General features: G+C 42.5%; 1 protein-coding gene across 1 annotated transcript in view; it reads left to right on the top strand.

Moving 5' to 3' along the window:
- Positions 1-24016, top strand: part of STK32A (serine/threonine kinase 32A) — a 383738-nt gene that overhangs the window by 219889 nt on the left and 139833 nt on the right. Inside the window, exon 5 of the mRNA XM_077261153.1 lies at positions 23346-23383. Within this exon, the coding sequence (XP_077117268.1) occupies positions 23346-23383 (38 nt within the window). The remainder of the gene's footprint in view (positions 1-23345; positions 23384-24016) is intronic.

Genomic DNA, 24016 nt, shown 5'->3' with positions numbered 1-24016 from the left:
AAAAATAATTTCCCAATTCCTTTTTGTTTTCTGTTTTTTTGCCTTGTGTGTATATATTTTGATTATTTAACAGAAAATGAAAGAAAAAAAATGGTACGAAATCCCTAAAGCACAAAGACATCGGTCAAAAAACGAAATACTGGTGCACACCAGAAAAAAAGGTTAAAAAAATGGCCAGAAAGATAAAAAAAAAGGTGGCACTCACCATCTGTGTAGAATATTCTTTTATTTCATTTCTTTAAAATATTGCTGCGAGAGAATGAATCGGACACTTCATTGGACAACGGGCGTTTTGCGCTGTCTGCAATTCAACGGGTCCTGTGCTGCAGACAGCTCAAAACGGCATTGTCTCTCTGCAACATTTTAAAGAAATGAAATAAAAGAATGTTTTACATGGATGGTGAATGCCACCTTTTTTCGCTTTCTGGACATTTTGATTATTTAATCTTTTTGTTAATTTTGTAAGCACTGTACATTTACTTGGGTATTGAATGTAAACTGCATATACATCTGTTCCTTGCTCCTCTACATGTGCCCACAACCTCAAAGATGAAAAGTGTAGCCTGGTTATCTTACCTTATGTATGCAGAGTGCCTATTAGGTGCTTGGGAATGTTCGGAGTGTATGTACTAGTGAGTCACCAAGGGCAGATGTCTTGCTGGCCTAGCAAAAGGAAGAGTAGTGGAGGATGAAATGTAGTTTAGATGTGTGAACTGAATGTGCTTAGCTTAGATCATTGTCAACCCATTGTGATAGGTAAAAAAATGAGTGTGAGAATCAGAGTTTGTGTTTGTGACAAAATTTGCCCGGTTCTTCTCGACTTTGCCCTTGCCGGATGGCAGTGCGCTCCTAATGATCGATAGTTTGGGCACCTTTGAGTGGCTGGTCTGAACTGTGTGCTCTTCAATGCTGTAAATACAGGTAGCTTTGCTTCTGTAGGATGAATAATCATGGGGGCAGTGAAGCTGGCCTCATCCTTAAATTTCATGCTTTAGTTAAGAGTTTGGAAGTACTGTGCTTCTTGCTAGTATATTTTTTCTGCTGTTTCAGGTTTTCCAGGAAAAAACGCACCTTGTAAATTGAAAACTATGTTATGTTGATAGCTCAGTGCCCTGGTACTGAAGCTGTTAATTTTCGGAGGCGGCTCAGGTGATCATTCGTTTCACTTCAATGGGCTGTTCATGGTGAAGTATCACATTGCAGCCTGCCTGTGTATATGATCAGGACATTAGTTGAAAAGTGATGTAATTAGCCTGTGTATTCCAGGTAATGTCTTGTAAGTCTACTCAAGTGGATCTTGAATGCAGATCGTATGTCCACCTTTACAGTCTCTGTGGCCTGCAGTAGCCTTTGTACCCTGTAGAAATACAGTATACAGTAATCTTTGTTGACTTACTTTTATGTATATTGCCGGTTTAAAGCAGAAATCAATGTAAACTGCCACGCAATGGCAATATGGGAATATACCATGATGTGCACCACATATTGTATACTTTCTACAATTCTTTGCTAGTAGTCCAAAAAAAGCTGGTGGCCAAACTTTGCATACCCAGCACAATTTTCCATACTGCTGAAGCATCAGAGAGCAGGCTCAGGGGAGGACACAGACAGATTGGGGCCCCTGTGCAGGAAATGTGTCTGGGCCCCCCTCCTTTTAAGGCGACAAAGATATATATATATATATATATATATATATATATATATATATATTTATATATATATATATATTTATATATATATATATATATATATATATATATATATATATATATAGCCACACACACATACATATACATATTACATAGTCTCCTTTATTATGTATATTGCCCTCACTTACATGTTGAATTTTATAGAGCCCTGTTTTTTATTGCATACTGTCCTGTCTTGTTAGCTGTATAATGCAATGATGGCTGATGGAGCATGGGAAAGCTTCTTTTCTAAAGGAGGAGCTGATGGACTGGTCGTCTGGTCACCGGCTCCTCCATCAGTAGTCATTTTACATCTAGCAAGAGAGGGGACTATGTAATTAAAAAGGGCACTGTGAACAACAAAAATTCTTCCCATCCCAATCCCCCACTCCCCTCATTGTCCTCCTTCCCCCGCATCCCATTATTGCCCTCTCCTCTACCCCCATGATTGCCCTCTTCACCACCTCCATCATTGCTTTCTCCCCACCACCCCATCATTGTCCTTTCCACTGCCACCATCATTGCCTTCTCAATGTCCTCTCCCCCACCCCCCCAGGACAATTATGGGGGAGGTGGAGAGTACAATGATGGGGGTAGTGGAGAGGACAATGATGAGGGTGGGGGAGAGGACAATAATGAGGGTGTGGGAGAGGACAATGATGGAGGTGAGGGAGAGGATAATGATGTGAGTGGGGAGAAGACAATGAGGGGGATGAGGAAGAGGATAATGAGGGGGTGAAGGAGAGGACAATGAGGGTAGTCTGTAATTGGGATGGGAGTAAGGGGGGTCTTATAATTGACTTATGAACAGGGTAAGTGGAGGAACACGTTAGACATGGATGTATAATGAATTTGGTTTTGGAGAGCGTGCTAAGTCCCTGATAGTGTCATATTGTATTGTGAGATGGGGAGGATGCTATCAGGGACTTAAAATTTATTGGGTGAGAGGATGGGGTAAGGTGCACAGGACACTTTATAATAAATTGAAAGGTGGAAGAAGACGCTATCAGAAACTTGTAATGAATTGGGAGGTGGAGGAGGATGTTAAGTACCAGTAATAATGTCTTCTCCCACCAACAAATTCATTATGATGCTATCAAGTAGTTCTAATGAATGATGGGGACACAGGACAGGGACTAAGCCTACGTGCACACGTACAGTATTAGCAGGAGAAAATTCTGCTGCATATTCTAATGTGTTGGCAGGAAGAACGCTGCTTAAAATTTTTGTTTTTTACATCCTTTTGTTGCATTTTTTTGTGTTTGGATGTAAATATTATTCTGTATCTGCGCTGTGTGACGTGGACAGATAATGTTATCTGTAAACTCCTTAAGCCACATTCTCACATTTGTGTGATATGTCTGTGTGCTGCCAGATTTTTTTATCGGACAGCACACAGAATTGTTGAATTTTAAATGTCCATTCACACATACATGAAAATCACGGATCTTAGAATGAGATCTGTGAGGTTCAGAGAATGTTTTGCTCTGATACAATTTTGAGGATCAGAATTGGACATGCTCATTGCGTCTGTAAATGCGGTCAGCACACTGACACTGCACATATATACATGATTGCAGCCTTATTATGTATAGCACAGTCCTTTAGTATATAGTGTACTCACTTATTGTGTATAGCGCTGTCTTAAGTTACTGTACATAGTTTCCTCTTTTATTATGCATAACATCATCCCTTATTACTAGTGTTGAGCGATACCTTCCGATACTCAAGGGTATCGGTATCGGAAGGGATCGGCCGATATCCAAAAAATATCGGATATTGCCGATACCGATACCCGATGCCAATGCAAGTCAATGGGACACAAGTATCGGAAGCTATCCTGGATGGTTCCCAGGGTCTGAAGGAGAGGAAACTCTCCTTCAGGCCCTGGGATCCATATTCATGTAAAAAATAAAGAATAAAAATAAAAAATATGGATATACTCACCCCTCCGAAAACCCTGGCTGTCACCGCTGCAAGCGTCTGCCTCTGTTCCTAAGAATGCAGAGCGTGAAGGACCTTCGATGACGTCGCAGTCAGGTGACCGGTCACATGAGCGGTCACGGACCAATCACAAGACCGCGATGTCATCGAAGGTCCTTCACCCTCTGCATTCTTAGGAACGGAGGCAGACGCTTGCAGCGGTGACAGTCAGGGTTCTCGGAGGGGTGAGTATATCCATATTTTTTATTTTTATTCTTTATTTTTTACATGAATATGGATCCCAGGGCCTGAAGGAGAGTTTCCTCTCCTTCAGACCCTGGGAACCATACGCACCGCATACGCCGAAGATGACTGGGAACACTTCCGATTCCGATTTCCGATATCGCAAAAATATCGGAACTTGGTATCGGAATTCTGATACAGCAAATATCGGCCGATACCGGATATTTGCAGTATCGGAATGCTCAACACTACTTATTACATACCATCCTCTCTTATTATATATGGTGCATTCCTTATTATATAGCTTCCTCTGCTGTTATGTAGTCATGAGAGTGTCAGGGTCTCCATGGAAGAACTGGAGTTAGACACTCACGTCAGGTAATGAATCGCAGGTCTTCTTTAAAGACACATTTGTGTCCCATGTTAAAAGGATTTAGCTTCTTCTGGTGTTGAAGAGGTTAACAACCCTTCTTTAGCTTATTCCTCCCTGTCCTTCTCCTCCATATTGTTGGTTAGTGCTTTTATATGATAGAGGTTTCCTGTTATCCCTGTTTTTTATTTGTGTCTTGTTTACATTACACTCCTGTACCATGCCTCATGGGGTGGGGGTGGGGATAGATCAGGGTTTAACAGGAGCATAGTAAGGTAGGAGTTCAGAGACTTGGGTCTCTATCCTCAAGTTAGGATTCCAGGGACAGTTTGAGGCCCCCCTTCTTTACCAAAGACCATCACAGCGTGACATACTGTATGTCCAGTGCTGTCCCTTACATAGTGTGTTTTTGTTATTCACAGTTCCCTCTTTTATTACATAGTCCCCTCTTGTTAGATATAAAATGGCTGCTGATGAATCAGTGAAGCCGCATATGAACAGTAGACCAGTCCATCAGCTCCTCGATAGGAAAAGATTTCCCATGCTCCATCAGCAGTCATTGCATTATACCATAGCTCCCAACCGTCCCTCATACTGCGGGACTGTCCCGATTCTGAGGCTGTGCCCCGCAGTCCCGCACACAGCAGAAGCAGCCGACACGCCCCCTTGTATTAGGCAGGGATGGGATGGAAGCAGCGAAGAATAAACTCCAGGCAGTGACCGTGCAGAGGCTGAGCACAGCTACTCTCGCAGCCAGGTCTGATCAGCCGCCATCCAGTCTCCCTCTCTCCGCTTCCTCCCTGATTTATTTCCTCGATGGTAGAGAATGGAGGGTGGATGAGGAGGGTAAGTTACAAGGGAGGCTCCTGCACTCAGCACACACTGCTGCTGCTGGAAAGTTAAGTGCACTGTCTGCGCTCCATCACAGCTGACAGCTCACCACTCCCTGGCCGAGAGCACACCAGGAACTTTACTGCTCAGATGGCAGTGTCCGTGTGCCAGTGTGCCTGGGCTCACACACTCTGCTGCCTCTGCTCCTGCATTACCGTAATTACCCTGGTGCTGCAGCAGACCTACTGTCTCCAATTACCAATATATCTAGCAATAAGCAGCACTTCTTATCTGCCATGCTCATCGACATCAGCCAGCAGCCTGGGGCTACAACCTGGGCATCACAGACCCCCAGAGCATCACAGACCCCCACAGGACCACATATCCCCCAGAGCATCACAGACCCCCAGAGCATCACAGACCCCCCCAGGGCATCACAGACCCCCAGAGCATCACAGACCCTCAGAGTATCACAGACCCTCAGAGCATCACAGACCCCCAGAGCCTCCCAGACCCCCAGAGCATCACAGATCCCCCCAGAGCATCACAGACCCCCAGAGCATCACAGACCCCCAGAGCATCACAGATCCCCCAGAGCCTCACAGACCCCCAGAGCATCACAGACCCCCCACCAGAGCATCACACACCCCCAGAGCATCACAGACCCCCCAGAGCATCACAGACCCCCAGAACAGGGACACATCTCCTCCAAAAACCTGCAGCAGGTCCGTCTATATACACACTGCAAGCTGCAGCAGGTCCATCTATATACACACTGCAAGCTGCAGCAGGTCCATCTATGTGCACACTGCAAGCTGCAGCAGGTCGCTTATACAGTATGGAACATCATGTGTGGCCATTATACTGTACGCAGAATCATGTGTGGTCATTATACAGTATTGTGCATCATGTGGGGCGATTATACAGTATGAAGTACTTTGTGGCCATTATACAGTATGGAGCACTGTGTAGCCATTATACAGTATTGAGTATCATGTGTGGCCATTATACAGTATGGAGCATCATGTGGAGCCATTATACAGTATGGAGCATCATGTGTGGCCATTATACAGTATGGGGCACTGTGTGGCCAATATACAGTATGGAGCATCATGTGTGGCCATTATACAGTATGGAGCATAATGTGGCCATTATACAGTATGGAGCATCATGTGGCCATTATACAGTATGGAGCATCATGTGTGGCCATTATACAGTATGGAGCACTGTGTGGCCATTATACAGTATGGAGCACTGTGTGGCCAATATACAGTATGGAGCATCATGTGGAGCCACTATACAGTATGGAGCATCATGTGTGGCCATTATACAGTATGGGGCATCATGTGGAGCAATTATACAGTATGGAGCATCATGTGTGGCCATTATACAGTATGGAGCATAATGTGGCCATTATACAGTATGGAGCATCATGTGTAGCCATTATACAGTATGGAGCATCATGTGGCCATTATACAGTAAGGAGCATCATGTGTGGCCATTATACAGTATGGAGCACTGTGTGGCCATTATACAGTATGGAGCACTGTGTGGCCAATATACAGTATGGAGCATCATGTGGAGTGACTATACAGTATGGAGCATCATGTATGGCCATTATACAGTATGGGGCATCATGTGGAGCCATTATACAGTATGGAGCATCATGTGTGGCCATTATACAGTATGGAGCATAATGTGTCCATTATACAGTATGGAGCATCATGTGTAGCCATTATACAGTATGGAGCATCATGTGGCCATTATACAGTAAGGAGCATCATGTGTGGCCATTATACAGTATGGAGCACTGTGTGGCCATTATACAGTATGGAGCACTGTGTGGCCAATATACAGTATGGAGCATCATGTGGAGCCATTATTCAGTATGGAGCATCATGTGTGGCCATTATACAGTATGCAGCATCATGTTGGCCCATTATACTGTATGGAGCATCACGTGGGGCCAGTACACTGTACACAGCATCATTTGGGGCCATTATACAGTATGGAGCGTCATGTGTGGCCATTATACAGTATGGAGCGTCATGTGTGGCCATTATACAGTATGGAGCGTCATGTGTGGCCATTATACAGTATGGAGCGTCATGTGTGGCCATATTTTTTTTTGGTTATAATTATTGTTTACGAAACATTGTGATCAGAAGTGCTAAATGGGTGTGGTTGGGGCGTGACTAGTTGTGAAATGGGTGTGGTCAGAGGTGTGGCCTAAAATTTGCCACAACGCACTGCGCGCGCCACTGACTTTGTCCCTCTTTCCCTTCCTCCAAAGTTGGAAGGTATGCATTATACATCTAACAAGAGAAAATGGTTTATCTACTATATACTAATTATCTAAGGGTCACTTCCGTCTTTCTGTCTGTCTTTCTGTCTGTCTGTCACGGAAATCCCAAGTCGCTGATTGGTCGCGATAATACAGCCACGACCAATCAGCGACGGCACAGTGCGGCGGCAAAATGGCCGCTCCTTCCTTCCCGCAGTCAGTGCCCGCTCCATACTCCCCTCCAGTCAGCGCTCACACAGGGTTAATAGCTGCGTTACACCGCATTATGCCGCGGTGTAACACACTCTGTTAACGCCGCTATTAACCATGTGTGACCAAATTTTTACTATTGATGCTGCCTATACTGCATCAATAGTAAAAAGATCTAATGTTAAAAATAATAAAAAAATAAAAAATCATTATATACTCACCTTCTGTCGGCCCCCGGATGCAGCCCAGGCCTTTCCCACTCCTCGTGACGCTCGGGTCCATGTATTGCGGTCTCGCGAGATGATGACGCGGCGGTCTCGTGAGACCACTACTTCATCATCTCACGAGACCGCAATGCACCGCGCGACCAATCAGCGACATTGCCCCGGGATTTAAATCCCGCTTTGCTGATTGCTCACGCCCAATCAGCGACATTGGCACCGGATTTAAATCCCGCTTCACTGATTGGTAGCGCCCAGCCGTGGCCGACTTAAATCCCGCGCCAATGTCGCTGATTGGTCACGCCGGCTGGGAGCCACCAATCAGCGAAGCGGGATTTAAATCACGCTGCTATTAACCCTGAGTGACCAACTTTTTACTATTGATGCTGCATCAATAGTAAAATGATCTAATGTTAAAAGTAATTAAAAAAAAAAAAATCATTATATACTCACCTTCTGTCGGCCCCCGGATCCAGCCCACGCCTTTCCCGTTCCTCGCGACGCTCGGGTCCATGCATTGCAGTCTCGCGAGACCACTACGTCATCATCTCGCGAGACCGCAATGCACCGCGCACCCAATCAGCGACATTGGCGTGAGATTTAAATCCCGCTCGCTGATTGGTCGCGCCCAGCCACGGCCGATTTAAATCCCGCGCCAATGTCGCTGATTGGTCGCGCCGGCTGGGCGCGACCAATCAGAGAAGCGGGATTTAAATCCCGCGGCAATGTCGTGACCAATCAGGGAGGCGGGATTTAAATCCCGCGCCAATGTCGCTGATTGGTCGCGCTGGCTGGGCGCGTCCAATCAGGGAAGCGCGATTTAAATCCTGCAGCAATGTCGCTGATTGGTCGCGCCGGCTGGGCGCGACCAATCAGGGAAGCGGGATTTAAATCCCACGCCAATGTCGCGACCAATCAGGGAGGCGGGATTTAAATCCTGCGGCAATGTCACTGATTGGTCACACCGGCTGGGCGCGACCAATCAGGGAAGCGGGAAATCCCACAGAAATGTCGCTGCGACAGGCGTTGTCCGGCCGCGAATAGGCGCGGGATTTCAACCATGTTTCAGGCCGGACTGCGCCTGTCTCTGATTGGTCGCTGCACGCCAGCGGCGACCAATCAGCAAAGCGTGATTCAAATCACGCGCCCAATCAGCGACATTGGCGCGGGATTTAAATCCCGCTTCACTGATTGGTTGCGCCCAATTAGCGACATTGGCGCGGGATTTAAATCCCGCTTCGCTGATTAGTTGCGCCCAGCCGCGGCCAATTTAAATCCCACGGCAATGTCGCTGATTGGTCGCGCCGGCTGGGCGTGAGCAATCAGGGAAGCGGGATTTAAATCCCACGGCAATGTCGGGATTTAAATCCCGCGCCAATGTCGCGCCAATGTCGCGCCAACTGGGCGCGACCAATCAGGGAAGCGGGATTTAAATCCCGCGCCAATGTCGCTGCGATAGGCGTAGTCCGGCCGCGAATAGGCGCGGGATTTGAACCATGTTTCAGGCCGGACTGCACCTGTCTCTGATTGGTTGCTGCACGCCGGTGGCGACCAATCAGCGAAGCGTGATTCAAATCACGCGCCAATTCGCGGCCGGGATGGGACAGGCCCAGTCCAGCCGCGAATTGGCGCGGGATTTGAAACAAGCTTCGCTGATTGGTCGCGCCCGCTGGCTGCAACCAATCAGCGTTATTGGCGCATAATTTAACCCCCACTCACAGTGAGACGTAGTTTACTGAATAAGATCTGTCAGGTCAGTCATGGTGCCACGTAGTTCAGTCAAATTTAATGAACATTTTCTGTCACTGACAGAAAATGTTAATTAAACGTGACTGAACTATGTGGCACTATGACTGACAGAAAGTGTACACTTTCTGTCAGTCATAGTGCCACGTAGTTCAGTCACGTTTAATTAACATTTTCTGTCAGTCATAGTGCCACGTATTTCAGTCACATTTAGGTTATGTGCACATGTAAGAAAAGAGGTGCAGATTTTTCTGCACAAAATCCGCATCTCCTGGGAGAATCCGCAGCTGCGGATTTGCCGCGGTTTTTATATGGATTTAGTGCGTTTTTTGTGCGAAATTGATGCGGATTTTGTGCGGATTTTCTGCAGTTTTTCCCAATGCGGATTTCTATTATATAGAGGTGCAGAAACGCTGCAGATCCACACAAAAGAAGTGACATGCACTTCTTTGAAATCCGCAGCAATTCCGCACTGATTTTTCTGCACCATGTGCACAGCTTTTTTTTTTTTCCCATAGACTAACATTATACTGTACATCACAGTGCGGTTCTGCAGCGTTTCTGAGCTGGAAAAAACGCTGCGGATCCGCACTAAATCCACATCGTGTGCACACAGCCTTAATCAACATTTTCTGTCAGTCATAGTGCCACGTAGTTCAGTCACATTTAATGAACATTTTCTGTCAGTCATAGTGCCACGTAGTTCATCCACGTTTAATGAACATTTTCTGTCAGTCATAGTGCCACGTATTTTAGTCATGTTTAATGAACACTTTTTGTCAGTCATAGTGCCACGTAGTTCAGTCACGTTTAATTAACATTTTCTGTCAGTCATAGTGCCACGTAGTTCAGTCACGTTTAATTAACATTTTCTGTCAGTCATAGTGCCATGTAGTTCATTCACGTTTAATGAACATTTTCTGTCAGTCATAGTGCCACGTAGTTCAGTCACGTTTAATTAACATTTTCTGTCAGTCATAGTGCCACGTATTTCAGTCACATTTAATGAACACTTTCTGTCAGTCATAGTGCCACGTAGTTCAGTCACGTTTAATGAACACTTTCTGTCAGTCACAGTGAGTCATAGTTCTGTCACATTTAATGAACATTTTCTGTCAGTAACAATGCCACGTAGATCTACGACATTGGCGCGGGATTTAACGACAGAGCGCAACCAATCAATGAAGCGGTGTTTAAATTCCGCGCCAATTCGCGGCCGGACTGCGCCTGTCGCTGATTGGCACGGGATTTAAACACCACTTCACTGATTGGTTATGCCCGGCTGGCCACGACCAATCAGCAACAGGCGCAGCGCCTGTCTCTGGTCGTGGCATGCCGGGCACGACCAATCAATCAGTGAAGCGTTGTTCAAATCCCAACAAACAACAAATATCACAACAAACTGCCGCCAGACAAGCCCAGGATGTGGAATCTCACAGACAACGTCGGGAATAGGAGACACCACAACAAACTGCCGCCAGACAAGCCCAAGATGTGGAATATAGACAACGCCAGGAACAGGAGACAGCACAACAAACTGCCGCCAGACAAGCCCAGGATGTGGAATCTCACAGACAATGTCGGGAACAGGAGACATCACAACAAACTGCCACCAGATAAGCCCGGGATGCGAAATCTCACAGACAACATTGCCAACAGGAGACACCACAACAAACTGTCGTACGACAGGAACAATATGATCGCCAAATTCATAATAAACGAATGCTCTACCAACTAAGGCAAGCTCAGGACAACATTCAACATCTTGCACATTACGTAACAGACAATGAAAGTACAATTATTGAACACTACTGTGGGAATATGAATGCAGTTTGCTCTAAATGCAACTCTCAGAATTTCATTGATGAAAAACCATCTGACAATCAGTTTACTCAATGCTGCCAAAAAGGAAAAGTTAGGCTACCGAAACCTCACTACTAAGATCTGTTTGAGCAGTTGATAAAAGGAATGCATCAACACAGTAGAAATTTTATGGAAAATATCAGAAGCATCAACAGTTCTCATGCGTTTGCTTCATTTGGTGCCAACATTGCACCGCCCCCTGGATTCAGACCATATTGTTTTAAAATTCACGGCCAGATCTACCACCGCACTGGAACACTTCACCCAGAAATAGGGCAACCACCAAAATTTGCACAATTATACATCATTGATACACATGAGGCTACAGAACAAAGGATGAACCTGAAAGAAAACGAAAAATGTGATGCTGAACTGAAAATAAGCCCATTTGCTGCCGCATATCGCATGCTAAAAGACGTCGAAGCTGAGGAGGAACAGAGGGCTATACAAAATGGTACTGAAATGCCGTCTATTGTCATGGCCATTAAGCAAGAACGTAAACAGGATCCCCGACTTTACAACAAACCACGTGTAAGTGAGGTCGCAGTTGTTTTTCAAAATGATGATGGAGAGCCTCCTTTTCAAAGGGATATATTAGTCCATCTTAAGCCAGACCAAAACAATCCTTTGGTTCCTAAGACACAACGAATTAGCATTTTGCACAGCAACCTAGATGCTCTTCTGTATCCGCTATTCTTTCCAAGAGGTGATCAAGGGTGGCATGAAAACCTAAACCAGCAAGGAACTTCAAGAAGAATTACACAGCTGCAATACTACAGTTTTCTTCTGTCTGTCCGAAATTACTTCAATCCTATTTTAAACGGTGGGAAACTGACACAACAGTACTTAGTTGATGCATATGTTAAAATTGAAGCTAATCGTCTAAATTTCATAAGAATGAACCAAAAACAACTTAAAGTTGAAGACTACTGCATTCTTCAAGAACATTTGCAAAAACAATCAATTGAAAAAGGAATTCCAATTGGAAAAACAGTAATTCTCCTGTCATCGTTTGAAGGTAGCCCCCGCAACATGCAACAGCGTTATCAAGATGCAATGGCAATAGTAACAAAGTATGGAAGACCTGACATTTTTGTGCCAATGACCTGTAATCCTAAATGGCCGGAAATTACCGAAAATCTAGAACCCTGGCAAAAAGTTGAACACAGACCGGACTTAGTCGCACGCGTATTTCGACTGAAACTCAGCAGCCTTTTGAAAGACATAAAAAATGGGCTTTTTGTAACAGTCGTAGCAATGGTACATGTCATAGAGTTTCAGAAACGAGGTCTCCCACATGCGCATATACTAATTATCTTAGACACAGATTCCAAGTTTCGTACGGAGGAAGAAATTGACAACATAGTGTGGGCTGAAATTCCTAACCAAGAAAAGTATCCTGAATTGTATAATATTGTAGTCTCTCATATGGTTCATGGCCCATGTGGTGTAGCAAATCCAAAAAGTCCATGCATGGAAAACGGAAAGTGTACAAAAGGGTTTCCAAAGGAGTTGAAACAGCACACTATTAAAGACTTGGATGGCTATCCATCCTACCGGCAACAACACATTGATAACATTGTTTGCAATTAAAAAAAATTATAAATAACTCATGGGTAGTCCCATACAACCCGTACTTATCAAAACGCTACAACTGTCACATCAACGTAGAAATCTGTGCTTCAATAAAAAGTGTAAAATATCTTTTCAAGTACATCTACAAGGGGCATGACAAAGCTAACATCGAAACACAACAGAAAACAGTCAATCACGATGAATCATCAACTTTTTTTGACTAAAGATACGTCAGTGCTCCAGAAGCTGCTTGGAGGATATTTGCGTTTCCAATGCATTCACAGTCCCATGCCATCATACGTTTAGCAATTCATTTACCAAATCAACAGCAGCTTTATTTCTTTGAAGATGCTGAAGTCAAAGATGTCTCAAAAACTTTAAGCACGACGTCAACATTAATGGAATGGTTTTTGCTGAACCAACGTGACAAAAACGCAAGGCAGTATTTGTACCGAGAGATTCCAGAGCATTATGTGTGGAATAAAACTTGGAATCCAAGACAACGAGGAGTTAGCAGAATAATTGGACGCATGTATACTGTTAGTGTCAAGGATCAAGAAAGATATTGCCTTCGGCTGTTACTACTGCATGTCAAAGGAGCTACAAGTTATGAGGATTTGAAAACAGTTAACGGAGTATTGCAGGATACATTTAAAGCTGCAGCTTTGGCTTTAGGACTTCTATTGGATGATACTGTGTGGAGACTTACTTTAGAAGACTCAGTTACCCTACATATGCCTAAGCAACTTCGTGAATTGTTTGCCTACATCTGTGTATTTGGACCTCCTACAAATCCGCCTCAACTTTGGGCAAATTTTAAAGAACATCTAATCGAGGATTACTGCTTACATTTTCACAACAGAAGTGGAAATTGTCAAAATTGCGAATCTTATGCCATGCAAGATGTCCAAAATGTGTTAGTACTGCATGGAAAAACATTTTCAGACTTTAATTTGCCACAGCCTGCAATTCAAGTTCCACAGGTTCCAGAGTATGATGAAGCTTATCAATTATTGTTGGCAACAGAGAAAAGAAACTCCTTAAATGAACAACAACGGATTGCATATGACACTATTGTGAGCGCTATAGAAAACCAAGCAGATGCAAGGCCTAAATGTTTCTTTATTGACGGTCCAGGAGGGAGCGGTAAAACATACCTCTATGAAGGTTTAATGCATCACGTTAGAGGGTTGGGAAAAGTCGTATTGCCATCGGCTACAACAGGTATTGCAGCAAACCTTTTACGAGGAGGTCGCACAATCCATTCACTCTTTGGGATACCAGTTCCAGTCAACGAAATCTCTGTTTCCAGAATAAAACAAGACACATTTGCAGGAAGACTGTTAAAGAACGCAAATCGTTTCATACTTGACGAGTGCACCATGGCACCCAAATACGCTTTGAGCTTAATTGACAGACTTCTGCTTGAAGTAATGACTACAAATGTTGCTGAAAAAAATGAAATTCCGTTCGGGGGTAAAGTTTTTGTCATTGGCGGAGATTTTAGGCAATGCCTTCTAGTCATACCAAATGGAACAAGAACAGATGTTATCGAGTCCAGCTTAAAAATGGCTGACCTTTGGAAACAGTTTAATAAACTCCAACTAATTAACAACATGCCATCTTCTGACCCGGAGTATAGCAACTGGCTTCTTAAATTTGGTAACGGTGAACTTAGCAACGAATACAACCTTGGAGAAGACATTATTGAAATACCTGAAGACATGTTGTGCACTGACTGCATCGTAAGTGATGTTTTTGGACGATGCATAGAAATTGATGTGAACGACCAAAGTAGTGTTGAGAGGGCCTCTTCTCATGCAATTCTCTGTCCCAAGAACGATGACGTGGCTCTGCTAAATTCACGTGTGATGGATAGAATGCCTGGAGAGTATAAGTTGTACAAAAGTGATGATTCAGTAGTTGTAGATAATGAAGATGAACGAGAGCATTATCCAGTTGAATTTTTAAATAGTCTTACTTCATCAGGAATGCCATCCCACAGACTACAACTCAAAGTTGGAACAATCATAATGTTGCTGGGGAATCTAAATACAAAAAATGGTCTATGTAATGGAACTCGCCTTATTGTTACTGGACTCCATTCTAACGTCATTCAAGCAAGAGTGATCACTGGATCAGGAAAAGGAGATGAAGTGTTCATTCCACGCATTGATTTATGTCCTTCAGACACGGGTCTTCCATTTAGGCTTCGGCGTCGACAGTTTCCAGTTAAGCCAGCTTTTGCCATGACAATAAACAAGTCACAAGGTCAAACTCTACATCGTGTTGGCATATATCTACCGGAGCATGTTTTTGGTCATGGACAACTCTACGTTGCATTTTCAAGAGTTAAAATGAGATCCAACATCAAGGTGCAAGTTATTCCTACCCCGTTACAAGGAAAGTAGCTTATAGGTAGTCAAAAGGTATTCACTAAAAATGTGGTGTACAAAAATATTTTGGGTGATATTGTTAACATATATATTGGTGTTGATGTACTTCTTTTGTTCGATGATTTATTTAAATTCAGTTAGATATTCATGTAATGGCTTATGTATTTTGATGATCTGTTTCATAATTTCATTCAATTGTATTAAGTCCTATGAGCAATAAAATTTAATGATAATAAATATATTTTACCCAGAAAATCCTGTGTATTCATTGCATTATTCGGAAATCTTCATAAATAAACTACATACACTACAGACCAAAAGTTTGGACTCACCTTCTCATTTAAAGATTTTTCCGTATTTTCATGACTATGAAAATTGTAAATTCACACTGAAGGCATCAAAACTATGAATTAACACATGTGGAATTATATACTTAACAAAAAAGTGTGAAACAACTGAAAATATGTCTAATTTTCTAGGTTCTTCAAAGTAGCCACCTTTTGCTTTGATGACTGCTTTGCACACTCTTGGCATTCTCTTGATGAGCTTCAAGAGGTAGTCACCGGAAATGGTTTTCACTTCACAGGTGTGCCCTGTCAGGTTTAATAAGTGGGATTTCTTGCCTTATAAATAGGGTTGGGACCATCAGTTGTGTTGTGCAGAAGTCTGGTGGATACACAGCTGATAGTCCTACTGAATAGACTGTTAGAATTTGTATTATGGCAAGAAAAAAGCAGCTAAGTAAAGAAAAACGAGTGGCCATCACTACTTTAAGAAATGAAGGTCAGTCAGTCCAAAAAATTGGGAAAACTTTGAAAGTGTCCCCAAGTGCAATTGCAAAAACCATCAAGCGCTGCAAAGAACCTGGCTCACATGAGGACTGCCCCAGGAAAGGAAGACCAAGAGTCACCTCTGCTTCTGAGGATAAGTTTATCCGAGTCACCAGCCTCAGAAATCACAGGTTAACAGCAGCTCAGATTAGAGACCTGGTCAATGCCACACAGAGTTCTAGCAGCAGACACATCTCTACGACAACTGTTAAGAGGAGACTTTGTGCAGCAGACCTTCATGGAAAAATAGCTGCTAGGAAACCACTGCTAAGGACAGGCAACAAGCAGAAGAGACTTGTTTGGGCTAAAGAACACAAGGAATGGACAATAGACCAGTGGAAATCTGTGCTTTGGTCTGATGAGTCCAAATTTGAGATCTTTGGTTCCAACCACCGTGTCTTAGTGCGACGCAGAAAAGGTGAACGGATGGACTACATGCCTGGTTCCCACCGTGAAGCATGGAGGAGGAGGTGTGATGGTGTGGGGGTGCTTTGCTGGTGACACTGTTGGGGATTTATTCAGAATTGAAGGCATACTGAACCAGCATGGCTACCACAGCATCTTGCAGCGGCATGCTATTCCATCCGATTTGCGTTTAGTTGGACCATGATTTATTTTTCAACAGGACAATGACCCCAAACACACCTCCAGGCTGTGTAAGGGCTATTTGACCAAGAAGGAGAGTGATGGGGTGCTATGCCAGATGACCTGATGGTTTGGGGTGAGCTGGACCGCAGAGTGAAGTCAAAAGGGCCAACAAGTGCTAAGCATCTCTGGGAACTCCTTCAAGATTGTTGGAAGACCATTTCCGGTGACTACCTCTTGAAGCTCATCAAGAGAATGCCAAGAGTGTGCAAAGCAGTCATCAAAGCAAAAGGTGGCTACTTTGAAGAACCTTTAATATAAGGCATAATTGCAGTTGTTTCACACTTTTTTGTTAAGTATATAATTCCACATGTGTTAATTCATAGTTTTGATGCCTTCACTGTGAATGTACAATTTTCATAGTCATGATAATACAGAAAAATCTTTAAAGGAGAAGGTGTGTCCAAACTTTTGGTCTGTACTGTACATATTCTAGAATACCCGATGCGTTAGAATCGGGCCACCATCTAGTAATAAAATAAAGGGATCTATATAATCTGATATGTAAGGGACGGTGCTGTACATGACAACAGAGGACACTGTGTAATAAGGGACGGTAATATACATAATAAAGGAGACTATGTAAGATAGATAGTGTCCGCCCCTGGATCAGCGAATTCCTCACTCTCTTATAGAGTGTAAGTTCAGCAGGGTCCTCTCTCTCCTATAGAGTATAAGTTCTTTTGGTCAGTGGAGTACTCTCACTCTCTCTTCTACAGTGTGTAACTTCCTATGATTAGCAGCATTCTCTCTCTCTCTCTCTCTCTCCTGTAGAGTATAAGTACTTATGATCAGCGACATCCTCTGTCTTTCTCTCTTCTGCAGTGTGTAAGTTCTTATGATCAGCAGATTATTCTTTTGCTCTCTTTTGTAGGGCACAGGTTCTTTTGGTCAGTGGGATCCTCTCTCCTGTAGAGCGTAAATTCTTTTAGTCAGTGGAATACTCTCTCTCTCCTGTAGAGTGTAAGTTCTTATGGTCATCAAGGGCCTCTGTCTTTCTCTCTTCTGTACTATGTAAGCTTTTATGATCAGCTAGATCATCTCTCCTATAAAGTGTAAGTTCTTATGATCATCAGGATTCTCTCTCTCTTTTGTAGAGTGTAATCTCTTATGATCGGTGGAGTCCTCATTTTCCTACAGAGTGTAAGTTCTTATGATCAGCGAGGTCGTCTCTCTCTCTTCTGTAAAGTGTAAGTTCTTCTAGGCAATGGGGTCCTCTCTCTTCTGTAGAGTTTAAGTTCTTATAGGCAATGGGGTCCTTTCTCTCTCATATAGAGTGTATGCTTTTATGCTCAGGGGTTTCTTCTCTCTTTAGAATGTAAGCTCATATTGTCAGTGGAGTCCTCTCTTGTTCTCTCTTCTGTGATGTGTAAGCTCTTATGATCAGTGAGATCCTCTCTCCTATAGAGTGTAGATTATTTTGGTCAGTGGGATCCTCTCTCTGTCCTGTAGAATGTAAGTTCTTATGGTCATCGGGGGCCTCTCTCTTTCTCTCTTCTGTAGTGTGTAAGCTTTTATGATCAGCTAGATCATCTCTCCTATAAAGTGCAAGTTCTTATGATCACCGAGATTCTCTCTCTTTTATAGAGTGCAAGCTGTTATGCTTATCCTCTCTGTCTCTTCTGTAGTGTGTAATCTCTTATGATCAGAGGAGTCCTCATTTTCCTATGCAGTGTAAGTTCTTAGGATCAGCAAGGTCCTCTCTCTCTCTTCTGTAGAGTGTAAGTTCTTATAGGCGACAGGGTCCTTTCTCTCTCATGTAGAATGTATGCTCTTCTGCTCAGGGGTTTCCTCTTAGAATGTAAGCTCCTATGGTCAGCGGAGTCCTCTCTTGTTCTCTCTTCTGTCATGTGTAAGCTCTTATCAGTGAGATCCTCTCTCTCCTAACAAGTGTAAGTTCTTATGGTCAGTGGGGTCCTCTCTATGTCTTCTGTAGCGTATATACGCTTATGATCAGCAGGATCTTCACTCTATCTCTTGTAGAGTGTAAGCTCTTATGATCAGTGGGGTCCTCCTTCTATGTCTTCTGTAGAGTGTAATTTCTTCTCCTTCAATGGAAGTCTTCAAACAGAGACTGGATAGTTTAATGAATCCTGCATTGAGCATGGGTTTAGACACAATGACCCTGGAGGTCTCTTCCAACTCCAACATTCTATGATTCTATGATATGTGTTTTTCAAGCAGTCAATTTCCAGTATATGGGTTCGCACAAATTTATTTGCTGCAAATCTACTTTTTGTGAGCATTACTAATAAATGAAATTGGTTTTATTTTTATTGAGAGTGAGATTTTGTTTTCAATCCTTTCACAACGCCTGAGAAATATGTATGCATGTATGCTCAGACGCTTAGACCACATCTTTCTCCACACATGATGGTTGACTTAATCAGCCATCACGTGCCTAACAGTCGCAGGTGGAGCGGAGCTCCAACTGCAAATGTTAAGATGTTAAATCCCACTATCAATCTCTGACAGCTGCATTTAACCCCCGCTGGAAGAGGGACGCGTCGTTCCTCCCTCCCATTGGTGTGCCCGTGCCGATGGGTTGCCTTGACAACCGGGAGTCTGCAGATGACCTTGATGCCTGTCATTAAATTCTTCCTTTGAAAGCCAGTCCACAGCTGGAACTCATAGGAAATGGTGATTTTCTCTATACATAACAGTACTGATACTATATATTTTTTTGTATTGTTTTATTTTTAATAGGGAAAAAGGGGGTGATTTGAACTTTTTATTTTTTTTATATTTTTAAAAACTTTATTTGTCACCTTTTACTGTATTTGTTAGACCCATTAATTGTATTGAAGCTGCCACTTGTGCTATACACTGCTACGTAAAGCAACAAGAGGCAGCTTCAATACAACTAAGGCGTCTAACAAATACAGTAAAAAGTGAAAAAAAAAGTTTTTAAAAATATGAAAAAAATAAAAAGTTCAAATCACCCACTTTTGCCCTATTAAAAATAAAACAATACATAAAAAATAAAAATACACATTTGGTATTGCAGCGTTTGTAAAAGTGCACTCTATCAAAATATAAAGTAAATGAATCTGATTAGTAGTATTAGTAAAGTGTAGTGAGAAAAAAAATCAAAACTCCAAAATCACAATTTTTTTTGTCCTCCACAACATTGCAATAAAGAGGTGCTCAAAACATCGTATCTACCCCAAAATGATATCAGTATGTCATGTTTCAAATAAACTATTCCTTTTAGATAAAACTTTATTGATAAAGTCATGTGCAAATGATATACATTTTAGTGTTTCCACTGCAGAAAAACATTGAAAATGCATATTCATCTTTTACCTCTTTATTTTCCTTTCCCCATCTCATTCAAGTATATGGGGTAAATCTGCAAATAAACCACATATTTACAGCAAGAGAAATTGATATGTTGCAGATTTTAAAAAGACACCATAGGTGAGTTTGTGCTGCTTTAATAAAGCACAGTGGGAATTAGATTTCTATAGATCCCATTTTTGGGTGGCGAAAATACACAGCTGTAACATGGAGCGGGGCGACAGCCGTAGGCAAGGAACCTGTCTCCACATCCCGGCACTCTACAGAAAGATGAGGTCTTGATTTGGTGTATGTGCGGCCATGTTTCTGCTATAAACACCTCCCAGTTCAGCTCTGTCAAGCTTTAAGTGGCGCCATTTCCCTTTGACACAAAGATAAGGAAATCACACCAGTTCATAAAAACAAAGTCCTTTTTTACTAACAATCCATCTTGCTCACATAGAATAGCAGGAGATGCAGTTGTCCTGTTCTTCTGTACAATACAGTGGCACACTTCCAAAAGACTTGAACAGCGTCACAGTTGGAGCATTGCACATACTTTTTATATTTTCTGAGATAGCGCTATTTAAAGCTGTGCTTTACCCAGTGACCACTACACTTCAGCCTACTTCTAGAGAACCATGTAAGGACACAGCTCAGGCTGTCCTCTTACTGAGCGTGCCCCAATCTCTCTGACTCTATCTCTCTTTGATTGCAGCTTCCAAGGCTTGGTCGACACTAGTTTGTTCCTTAGGGACCCGTCTAAAGTTAATGGCTGTATTCTCCTCCCTGACTGTTTACAGAACAATGCTTCCACCATTGGAATTATTTTGCTCTTTTTCCTGATTTTTGCTTTCTTCAAACACGCATACACACATTCAGTGCTGATCACCTTTTTCTGAGGGTGTCCCTTTCTTCTTCCTTTCTCTCTTTCCAACTGAACTAACCTCCAAAACAGGAACTAACCCACAAGACCCTATGACCCCTACCTAATCATGGACTGGCCCTACAGTTAACCCTAACATGCCAGACTAGCAGGAACTGCAGTCTCCAAGAAGATAACACTGAAGAACAGTATATTTTTCATACCTGACAGGGATCTCCATAAAGGTGCAACGTCATACCCTCCACCCTTACACAGCACCAAAAACACACCAAATATTCAGCACAGGAACTTATCATTAGGCCTAATTCAGGCATCAGTTTTTTACGTATTTGTTCTATCCTTGTTTTTCATGGATAGAAGTCATACCTATGATAGTTGTTGGGGATGTGCACATGTCCGATTTCTCCCTTGGACCAAGTGATCCACACAAAAGCATGGAGACTTTTCAGATATTGATCTAAGTGTGGCATTCAAATCACCAATCCAAGTCTATGGGTCAATGAACAAAAACAGACAGTACCCCGATGCCATCCGTTTTTTCCATGGACTGTTTAATAGGTGAAGCTGGGAAAACTTTTTTCTCATCCGAAAAAAACAGTTGAAACTCTGATCAACTCATAGTAGAAACTGACATACTGACCAAATTCTGATGACGATCTAATCAAAAACATTAATGAAAAATCATTGATTTCTGAGTCAGCCCTAAGTGTGGCTCTTCCAAAAGGTGGATGGTTGTTGTTTCCTCTGGGAGAGAGCTAATTAAGTCACAATTTAACAACCTGAAAAGCAGGGAAATTATCATTGGTGCAATCTGTGCAAGAACCCAAGGGCCCAAAAAGTAAATGGGCCCACTTCTACCTTCCGACTTGGTGGAATTGTGTATTATAATGAGCTATTGGACTGCAAAGGGATCATATACCGTGCTGTTCTTGCCCAGCAGCCTTCTGTCTGTGCATTCCAGGGTACCTCTGACTGACCGCAGCACAGGCTAGGATTTGCCCATATCTTTGTATATAAAATAGCTCAGATTCTCAGTTAAAAAAGTTTGCCAGTGTCATTCTGTATGTCCTACGAGTGCCTGTTTTTTTTTCTCGCCTAGCATCCGTATGTCATGCGTATGACATGGTTATGCCATCCGTATACTATGCGTTTTTAGCATCATCTTTTAGATACTATAATATTCTATGTAAATTAAATCTAGTTGTCATAAATAATGCAATCGTATATAAACATATAGATAGATGCTAAACAAATTATATATATAATGGATGTATAATAAATATATACGGTAGATATTGTATAGATAGATTATATCCTGCAGAAATATAATATCACAGCCCCTGTACATGGCACTAGGGTATTTAGCCTGGTATAACCTAATAAAGAAATAATTTTAAAAAGTGACATGATTCCCCCCCTATTTTTTTTATAACTAGCAATGGTAAAGCAGACAGTTGGGATGGTCCATTGTGATTGGGCCCTCACCAGCCTTAAAATGCTATCCCACTGCAACCCCAGAAGTGGCAATTCACACTAGATGTTTTCTAATTCTGGTGCTTCGCCTTAGCTCTTCCCGACTGCCCTCGTGCGTTTGCAATCGGGGTAATGGTAGTTGGGGTCGTCCAAAAATACAGCTGACATCAAGCCCTGGTGTTAGTAATCAAGTTGCGTCTATCAGACAACCCCATTACTAACCCAGTACTTAAAAAAATAAAAATAAAATAAAACAAAATGTGCACACTGATGTCACTGCTGGATTTTGCTGGTATTTTTAGGCTGGGGAGGGCCCAAAAACGATGGACTTTCCTTACCTTTGCTGGCTATCAAAAATAAGGGGGACACATCTTGTTTTTTTTTTTTATTATTTATTTATTCCAGGCTAAATGTGCCTTTCACGTGGCACTAAAGGCGACATTATTATATGTAGGTGGGTTGTGACATGATATATCTGCAGGACATCTAACAATCTTTTCTATCTAGCTATACGTATGTAGCTTTATATTTTATTTTTTTTTCTAGATTTTTGCACAAAAATCTGACGGTGTACGGATGGTCCGTGTTCTGTCCAAATTTTTTTCCTCCTTTTTTCTTTGACTTGCATTGTCGAGTCCTGGCTGTTCTACGCAGCCATATGCAGTATGCTGCACTTTTTTTCTTCACAAAGCTCACAAATGAACGCTGCCTCATTGAATAACATTGGTGAGAGTGCAATGTGATTTTTGATCACATTGCATTGCACTCGGCGTATTTTTCTGCAGACATACTCCACTTAGTGGGCAGACACAAAGATATAATAAATCAGATTTTAAGGTTTGTGTGTATCTATTCTAACATATGTGTATTTTGTTTTAATAGGGATATCAAACCAGATAATATACTCCTTGATGAGCAAGGTAAGATGAACTCATTTAATTACTGTACATAGCATTTATTCACATAGCCTGTTATATACTTCGCTGTGTTATGAAAATCAACTCAATGTGCACAAATAGGAAAAATAGCCTATGCAAGAAATGAATATGGTATTTTGTTGAAGGCCGGATCAGGGGCATATGCACAGCATATTTGTATGCTGTATATGAGTGCTGAAAGGTGGTGGCCATATCTCATATGGGGCAAACCTGGTGAAAGGTTCCCTTTAACCCCTTTATGTCCTTGGATGTATAGCTATGACCAACGTCGCCTCCCCCTGTTTGATGTAGGCTCCGGCGATGAGCCTGCAACTTTTCCGGCACATGTCAGCTGATTAAATCAGCTGACATATGCCCCTAACAGCAAAATTCAAAGCACTGAGGTTTCATCATTTTTATTTTATTAAAAACATATCTCCTATCCACAGGATGAATGTATGATTGCTTGGTGGCCCAACAGCTGCGTTCCTCACAGTTCTAGTGATTGGTTGGACCCAAAGCAATAATACATTTATGGGTAGGCTAGAAATGTTACTACATTAAAGAACATCTCTCTCATGAGGTCAAAAGTAGCCAGTATTCCATTTTATTTCCTATACGTACAGTTCCATAGAT

This window comes from Ranitomeya variabilis, chromosome 5 (assembly GCF_051348905.1).
Source record: "Ranitomeya variabilis isolate aRanVar5 chromosome 5, aRanVar5.hap1, whole genome shotgun sequence".
Taxonomy (NCBI): domain Eukaryota; kingdom Metazoa; phylum Chordata; class Amphibia; order Anura; family Dendrobatidae; genus Ranitomeya; species Ranitomeya variabilis.
This window is presented reverse-complemented; position numbering and strand designations above follow the sequence as displayed.